Source organism: Sinocyclocheilus grahami, unplaced genomic scaffold (genome assembly GCF_001515645.1).
Source record: "Sinocyclocheilus grahami isolate Dianchi unplaced genomic scaffold, SAMN03320097.WGS_v1.1 scaffold26.1, whole genome shotgun sequence".
Classification (NCBI taxonomy): domain Eukaryota; kingdom Metazoa; phylum Chordata; class Actinopteri; order Cypriniformes; family Cyprinidae; genus Sinocyclocheilus; species Sinocyclocheilus grahami.
Window position 1 is genome coordinate 577,807 of NW_015505205.1, and position 8,923 is coordinate 586,729.

At 39.5% G+C, this 8,923-nt stretch overlaps 1 protein-coding gene across 1 annotated transcript; it reads right to left on the minus strand.

The window, feature by feature from the left end:
• Positions 1 to 473: 473 nt before the first annotated feature.
• On the minus strand, positions 474 to 7,985 carry LOC107565991 (SH2 domain-containing protein 4B-like). Its single transcript, XM_016251344.1, has 8 exons — positions 7,823 to 7,985; positions 6,442 to 6,601; positions 4,609 to 4,762; positions 3,306 to 3,444; positions 2,901 to 3,210; positions 2,562 to 2,689; positions 875 to 1,095; positions 474 to 655 (listed from the first exon to the last, which is right to left on the minus strand). Exons 1-8 carry the CDS (start codon positions 7,983 to 7,985, stop codon positions 563 to 565), a joined length of 1,368 nt encoding a protein of 455 aa, XP_016106830.1. The 3' UTR covers positions 474 to 562.
• Positions 7,986 to 8,923: the final 938 nt, after the last annotated feature.

Genomic DNA, 8,923 nt, shown 5'->3' on the forward strand with positions numbered 1-8,923 from the left:
ACTCTAAGGCTAAACCAATATGTCCCCTAAGAACTGCATATGTAAATATTATGTAGACCTATTGTTAAATCAAATTTATGCTATAAAAGTAGAGTAATCATAGCATTTTTCATCCATAGTTGGTCCATTTAAATGTCTACGTTTAGCTTCAAATGGCATCTTTGAAGACGGTACTCTATAAAAATTATTTGCATTCCGATTCTGGCATCCAAAGGCACAAAAATATATATATTTTTTATTCCATGGATTTTACCCATTTCGCTCCACTTGTTACCAGTGTTTTTCTGCCACCACAATGCGCACACAGCTGTAAGTAATGTAACTGTGACATCTACTCCAGATTGCTCTATTTAGTTCTGTATGCTTAAAGTGTAATGTGACCTCACCTTTTCTATCGCCCACATGTAAACCGAATAAGCAAATTAATGCAAGTAAAGAGTGTTTATTTACATTTGACAGAAGACACTTGGCAGACTATAAATAAAAGCTGTGCCATGCTGTTGGAAGGATGTGAAGGCAAGAGATACAGCAGCCAAATTGAGATTCACAACCATAGAAACCCTCACAGAAAAAGCCCTCCATAGTCAGCTGTGGAGCTTCTCGGCCTGCAGGGATCCTGGAGTAGTTCTCCTCCAGACGTTGTGATCACTTCCTCCTGCAGGAAAAGCAGACCATCAGCTAACAAAACCAACATCAGTCCTGGGATATCCGAGCATCGCTATCAATCCTCTGCATCAAACACACAGATGGAAGGACAGGTGTGCTCGCCACATCTACAGTATGTTCCTCTTGCCCCATGGGGTCTGCAATCGCCTCATGAGCATGTTTGTCAGTCGCGTTACGACAGTAGTACAATTCTGTAGTTCCAGCTTACCTTATGGAAGTCGATGAGGTCAGCTAAGGTGGCGTGACGGTTCTGGTCTACACCTAGGAAGCTGTAATAGTCACCCGATGCGTCAATGAGGAAGTGCTTGAAGCCCAAGGTGGTGCGGTAGGACAGCGTGTAGCCCCAGATCCATTCACTCACTCTGACCAAGAAACAGCCCTCTGCTGCATTCGCTAGCAAAGCCTCTGACTCCTGCCGTGATATTATTCCTGCAGAGGCAGGAGACAAGTGACAGTGAGAAAGACAGATGGAGAGCCGGAGACGGGACAAGACAAAGTGACAGACAGGAAGAGGCAGATATGGAGAGAGATTGAGTGAGAGTGCGACTGGAAGTGCAGGTGTTGTGCTATGATCTTAAAGTGATGCTGGCAGCGTTCTCGTGTTTCCTGGTCGAATGGCGTCACTCAGATAGCCGTTAATCTTATCATTGTCCAATCAGAGGCCACACACTGTGGCTCCAATCATCCTGGCACAAGCAGTGAATTTATTGAGTTTTTCTGTCTGCCTCTCTTTTCCTCTCTCTGTCTCTTTCATTATTATTTTCTCGATTTAATCGATGTCTTTCCTTCACTGCAACCACTAAACTACTGCCCGTTCCCACTAAACTGTGACTTCTGAGTTCATTTCTAAAAATACATCAGAGGCTTTTTTACGTGACTCCTGTCAACATCGCCCCAGTGCATTGAACTCTTTGGAGTGCATCAGCGGTACCCTAGCACCGGTCAAGCGCTGTAATGTGTTACTTGAAGTTCAAACTATTTCAACTCCAACTTCAACTGACCCCGCTTGCCACTGACCTTTTGAAGTGCAGTCAATGGTTAACAGACAGTTTTCATGATGTGTCTTTGCAATCTTTTGAAATCCTTTTCAGTCTTTTTCTTGCTTTCGACCAATGCTTGTAATTTTTCATACATGATTTTGCCTCTTTTGCCTCTTTCATCTGTCTATCCATTGCGATTCAAAAGTTTGTGGGCAGATTTTTACTTTTTTAAGAAGTCTCTAATGCTCAAATAATACAGTAATATTGTGAAATATTACAAATTGTAAAAAATATTTTCTACATATATATAATATAATATATATGTAATTCATTCCTTTGATGGCACAGCTGTATTTTCAGCAGTCATTAATCCAGTCTTCAGTGTCACATGATCCTTTAGAAATCATTCTAATATGCTGATTTGGTGCTCAAGAAACATTTCTTATCAAAAATGCTGAAAACAGTTGTGCTGCTTAATATGTTTATGGAAATCATGACTTTTTCAGGATTCTTTAATGAACTGAAAGTTAAGAAATGTCTTTCTGTCATTTTTGATCAATTTAATGTGTCCTTATGGAATAAAAGTACTCATTTCGTTAAAAAAATCTTAGATATTTTAATATTTTTTAAGAATTTGTCATACTTTTTGCTGTTATCCAACATTTATTTGCTAATTATATTTCTGAAATTGTCAATGTTTATGTGTTGCAAAATGTCAACCCCCATGTGATGTGTCCTTTGCTTTCATAGTTTATTGTGTTAATGTTAATGTTAGTTTGCAATCTCATGAAATCCCCCTAACATGATGCTATCTACTTGTGTGGAGATCAAAGGGTCAAAACATGATGCTTGTATTAAAACCCTCATGTGAGCTGTGAAGGGCCTTAGGGAAGGGAACGTTCTAGCCGTCTTTACCGTGGAACCAGGCTGCGATGGTGTTGCTACTTCGCTCATATCCCGCTCGTCTCGGTCTCTGTTCCTCTTCAAACCAGCGGATGATGGATTCATGAGAGTTCGGCCTGGGTGGACGAATCCAGACTGGGCTGAAAGGCAATGGAAGACAGTATTGTGATGTGTAGTTAGCATGCAAATCTTTCATTATTTGTTTTACTTTCTGTATGAGGGCGGTATGTTTTGTCCAAAATGTAATTTCCTCCATATTGACTTCTTGTTCCCTAAAAACAATATCACACTCGCAAAAAATAAATGGGATATGGTCGAGATCATTTATTATTGATTTGATTATTGATTTACCATTCCGTGAGCGACTGTGTGACTGGACTGCAGTAATGTCGGTGTTGTCTGCGCCTGTAATGGCCTGAGGTAAGTTGACCAGAACTAGCTGTAGGTGAATGGCTGGCCTCAGCTGGAGGGGTTGGATTTTCGATGACTGCGCCGTGCCGTCGGTTGTGACCCGATCCGTTCAGGTGTGTCTTATGGAACAGGCCGCTGAGTCCAGCCACCAGGCCCTTCTCGATAGCCCGCAGAGACTGGCGCTTGTATTCATCTCTAGCCCGCCGTGCCTTGCACTTCATCTCCTCATCCGCCACCTTGGAGCGTCGCACTGTGGGAAGCGGAGAGGAATTTGAATAAAAACAAGCTACTTTGTATTAGAGCCAAAACTACTCATTTTCTTTCCCATTCCATTTGTTCTCTCACATTGTTCCTGCCATTCTTTGTCATCTCTCTCTCTCCTCTTTTCCTCCTGCTTCAGAGAGATGTACAGCTCTTTTGCTCTCCTCTCCTCTGTTTGGCTGATTTCTTCCTCGCCTCTCTGTCTCTCTTCCTCCTCACATTTCTGTGAAAAAAGGAGAAAGAATCAGCCCTAGCTAACACAAAGGCACAGAAGTTTCACTTCGGCTTGCTTTAGTTGTCTCATCTTCGGTGAATATAAATGATTAATTTGGTCGACGATGTCATTAACCCAAACATCAGTGCTTTCAACTCTATTATAGATCAGGCATACAAATGTTGGCCTTGTGTCTCAGAGATCACTATCTACATTCTGAGAGGTTGCCAACTTTTAAATAATTCACTCTCTGAACATGGAACACATAGTAATTAAGCCTAATTAACCTCAATCTCTATTATGAGACTATGATTAAAGGCCTGGTTGAAGAATAAATGCAAGGACCCTTAACTATTGGATATCTTGTCAAAATCGAGTCACTGAGATCCCGATTGGTATGCTTTTTTAGGGGCTTATACATTTATTATAAAGGGTGCTTTAAAGGTAGTTATAATAAGTAGCAGTCACGCATGAAAAAAAGGAAGTAAATATTAATATATGTATGCATAAGACGTGTTAATAAGACCAACTCGTTTTATTTGAGTAGAAATTAGATACTGCTATCAATTTTATTAATACAAATTGTTTTTTATTTTTATTTTATATATCTGTGTTTTATTTTTAGTTATATAGGTTTTATAATTATGGGGTGTTTTTGTCATTTTTTAAAAATGTGTATTGTTTTTATTCATTTTTTACTTAGTTTAGGTTTTAGCCATTTTAGTACATTAAGTTAAACTAAGCACAAATAAGAATTGTTTTGAAACTAGCTGAAATAAAATGTTTATGCATTATTTTATTTTATTTCAGGTAATGTTTATTTTATTTCAAGTAAAAATTAGTTTTAGTTGTAGTGTATAAACTCTAATTTCTTGTTGCTGTTTTAGTTATGCTGCACTGGCTAGTTAGACAGATGTCTTATAATGCATGACTGAATTCATGTGTGAGTTTTCCACATATTTTTCAAAAGCATTATTCATTACAGTCTTTATTTGTACAATTTTTAATGAGGACAAGTGCACTTTTAAAACCAACTTGGCTTTAATATCTGAGGGAACACGAGGCATGACGCTGTATTTGATGTTTTGTTTAGAACTATCACCCTTTCAAAAGATGATAACATATTCTGTGTTTTTGTTTTTACTCAAAGGAACATATTCCAGCCAAACCCACCTTCAGTTCCTCTCTAATGCGATCTTCCTCTTCTTCCTGCTTGGCTGCCTTTCTGTCATCTGTCTCCTCCTTCCATTTTTCTGCCACGAAGCGAGCCTTTTCCTTCGCCATGGCATCTCGAAACTTCTTTTCAATCTCTGCCTCCTTCACACGCCTCAGGAAATTCAGCAGGGGTTGAGTGATGCACTTTCCATCCCTCTGTACTTCTATCATTATTACCCTACACCCCCTCCCTTCTCTCTCTCTCTCTTTCTCTCATTTTTTAGCTGAATCACATCTGTCAATCCACCCCTAATATCCCACTGCTCCCTTCCCTTGACCCTGTCCCATGGTTCTCTCACCGAAGTTCCTGTGCCTCTCGCTGGGCCTGCTTCACTGCTCTCTCCTCCATCAGTTCTTCCACAATGTCTTCAAAGGGCTTGTCCCCCGGGGCCTCCCCCATTACCCATACCCACACCTCTCCATCTGAGCCCAGAAGCCACTGAATGCCTCTGCGGTTGCCTGGGAAGAGACAGTAAACGACAAATATGAAAAAAAAACATCTTTCCTCCACTTTCCAGACCCATCACACCGTATTCAGATAAGATAAAGACAAAATAACTCAGACGGCGCGACAAAACTAGAAGAGATTATCCTACTGGGATCCTCTGTATGCTGCGGGAACATGACAACTGAACAAGATAATGCAAGAACTTTTGAAAACAAGGGGACATTACCTGTCAGCTCACAGACACAATCAGTGATGCCCTCTGATGCAGTGAGATTGCACTTGCAATATGATGTAAACCTAATCTTGCTCATTTGCACCACTGCCTTAAAGTTGAAATGTGTCGTTTTATAGATGTACTTTCTGAAATACTTTCTCCTACACCTCTTTAGTATGCAACGACACCAGATACACCATTCGTAGACTGATTTACCCAGAAAGTATGAACACTGTGGCTCTGTGGTGCTTTCAGGACAATGCTGTCTTTCAGCATTCGAACCAGACCTATGCAGCAATATTGGTTCTGTGGAGTTTGAGGGAGTTTGTAAGTTTTCAAACCTGTTTTAAAACAATGTGATTATTTTTCATTTGGTGAGGCTAATGGAACAAAATTACACACTTTAAACTCACAACACAATCTATGAAGAAATTGTTTTCTATGTCATTTAGAAAAAAATATATAATGACTTAATAAGGGCAAAATAATTTGAAACTACTGAATACTAACTTGGAATATCAAACATCACAAATGTTTTTAGAATTGCTAATACTAAGAAATAATTCCTCAGCACCAAATCAGCATATTAAAAGACTGGAGTAATGACAGTTATGTTTAATAGTAAGAATATTTTGTAATATTACTGTTTTTTTAAACTGTATACAGGCTTGGTGGACATCACTGACCGCAAACTTTTGAATGTTAGTGTATATATGAAGACCAAAGGGCATTATTATCTACAGAATTTATTTAATAATTTTGCATTACCAATGATAAGAAATGACCAAATACATGATATTTAAAACCAAACAGTGCTAAAGCTTTTCTAAGGACTAATATTTGTTTTGAAAAGTGTGCTTGTGTTATCTTTCTTTAAAGCGAGCCTTTTCCTTCGCCATGGCATCTCGAAACTTCTTTTCAATCTCTGCCTCCTTCACACGCCTCAGGAAATTCAGCAGGGGTTGAGTGATGCACTTTCCATCCCTCTGTACTTCTATCATTATTACCCTACACCCCCTCCCTTCTCTCTCTCTCTCTTTCTCTCATTTTTTAGCTGAATCACATCTGTCAATCCACCCCTAATATCCCACTGCTCCCTTCCCTTGACCCTGTCCCATGGTTCTCTCACCGAAGTTCCTGTGCCTCTCGCTGGGCCTGCTTCACTGCTCTCTCCTCCATCAGTTCTTCCACAATGTCTTCAAAGGGCTTGTCCCCCGGGGCCTCCCCCATTACCCATACCCACACCTCTCCATCTGAGCCCAGAAGCCACTGAATGCCTCTGCGGTTGCCTGGGAAGAGACAGTAAACGACAAATATGAAAAAAAAACATCTTTCCTCCACTTTCCAGACCCATCACACCGTATTCAGATAAGATAAAGACAAAATAACTCAGACGGCGCGACAAAACTAGAAGAGATTATCCTACTGGGATCCTCTGTATGCTGCGGGAACATGACAACTGAACAAGATAATGCAAGAACTTTTGAAAACAAGGGGACATTACCTGTCAGCTCACAGACACAATCAGTGATGCCCTCTGATGCAGTGAGATTGCACTTGCAATATGATGTAAACCTAATCTTGCTCATTTGCACCACTGCCTTAAAGTTGAAATGTGTCGTTTTATAGATGTACTTTCTGAAATACTTTCTCCTACACCTCTTTAGTATGCAACGACACCAGATACACCATTCGTAGACTGATTTACCCAGAAAGTATGAACACTGTGGCTCTGTGGTGCTTTCAGGACAATGCTGTCTTTCAGCATTCGAACCAGACCTATGCAGCAATATTGGTTCTGTGGAGTTTGAGGGAGTTTGTAAGTTTTCAAACCTGTTTTAAAACAATGTGATTATTTTTCATTTGGTGAGGCTAATGGAACAAAATTACACACTTTAAACTCACAACACAATCTATGAAGAAATTGTTTTCTATGTCATTTAGAAAAAAATATATAATGACTTAATAAGGGCAAAATAATTTGAAACTACTGAATACTAACTTGGAATATCAAACATCACAAATGTTTTTAGAATTGCTAATACTAAGAAATAATTCCTCAGCACCAAATCAGCATATTAAAAGACTGGAGTAATGACAGTTATGTTTAATAGTAAGAATATTTTGTAATATTACTGTTTTTTTAAACTGTATACAGGCTTGGTGGACATCACTGACTGCAAACTTTTGAATGTTAGTGTATATATGAAGACCAAAGGGCATTATTATCTACAGAATTTATTTAATAATTTTGCATTACCAATGATAAGAAATGACCAAATACATGATATTTAAAACCAAACAGTGCTAAAGCTTTTCTAAGGACTAATATTTGTTTTGAAAAGTGTGCTTGTGTTATCTTTCTTTAATAAATGCCACTTGGTTTTCTAATTTGTTATCTAACATTTTTAAGAGTGACTTAAATGTCAAAATATTCCTTGTAACAACTACACTCATGTTTCATTTGTAGACTTTATCAAATAAAGGTACAAAATGAACCCTGGACTCACTTTTCTTTTTCACAGCATGGCTTGGATCTCTTCTCTCGCTCTCATTCCAGCGTCGCACCTGCTCCTCCCGAATCTTGTAGAAGAGGATCTGTTTCTGCTCTTCGTTGAGTTCAGCCAACAGGTCAGGCTCTATATACATATCCTGAAGAATCTGCTGCATCATCCTGACAGCCTGCCAGGTATATGTCTCTCTCGACTCCTTTGACCTTTGTCTGTAGTCACCGCAGACTGCAAGCCCAGGTGTCTGTCTGTCTCTCAGGATCAGTCTTCACTGCCTGAGGAAGGCCCAAGGTGTGTTCAGTGTAATGCACAGCTGATCTGAAGCTCTTTTTGAGGGTGTCATAACAACTGTGAGCCCTCTACTTCCTATCACCCTCTATTTGATATACCTCTCTGTTCAACAAGTGTTGATCACAACTGCATCCCTTCCTTTAATCTTGACCCAAGTATGGTCTCTTTCTCTCCACTTCTCGTATGCTGCAGTGGTGTTTTGTTCTTGCGTTTAGATCCTTTATGGGGTTTAATTTCACCCTCTCCCCCTCTCTATCTGTCTCCTGCAGTGACCCTACAGACCAGGTGTGTCTGACACTGCTACCTGTGTGTGACAGCTCGAAGTGATTTTGTTCAGCTCCTTTGCAGGTTAAAATATGTCTACGGATATGATTTTGTGATGAATTGACTTATATAGAAATAGTTTTCTCTAGGCTACACCCGTATGTCTCAACAGTTATATTAAATGGCAGATTGATATCAACAATATGCAAGCAATTACTCAGTGAGGTCAAATTATGAAACAGACATACTATTACGAAAGAAGAATTTATATGTAATTATGGATGCAACATGAACATTTGGGATAAGATGTGTGTGTGTGTATGTGTTTGTGTGTGTATGAGTGTATGTGGGCATTTTATCTGACCTGTCCCTTTCTCCCTACCTTTTCATGGTGTAATCTTACATCTGCGACTCATATTGCCATAGCTCTGCACTAGCAGATGGTGTTAACCCACCCACACCCCCCTCTTTTAACCCTGGACACCAGGTAGTCCTTGAGAAGACAATAATGGCCTTAAAGGGACTTTGGTTCGCCGTATAATTATT

Excerpts from the sequence above, each read along its gene's own strand:
- LOC107565991 (XM_016251344.1), bottom strand. The coding sequence starts at position 7,985 with ATGATGCAGCAGATTCTTCAGGATATGTATATAGAGCCTGACCTGTTG. Across the intron at positions 6,602-7,822 it reads CCATGCTGTGAAAAAGAAAA|GCAACCGCAGAGGCATTCAG; the intron begins GTGAGTCCAGGG and ends GTCTCTTCCCAG. Across the intron at positions 4,763-6,441 it reads CGAGAGGCACAGGAACTTCG|GCGTGTGAAGGAGGCAGAGA; the intron begins GTGAGAGAACCA and ends GAATTTCCTGAG.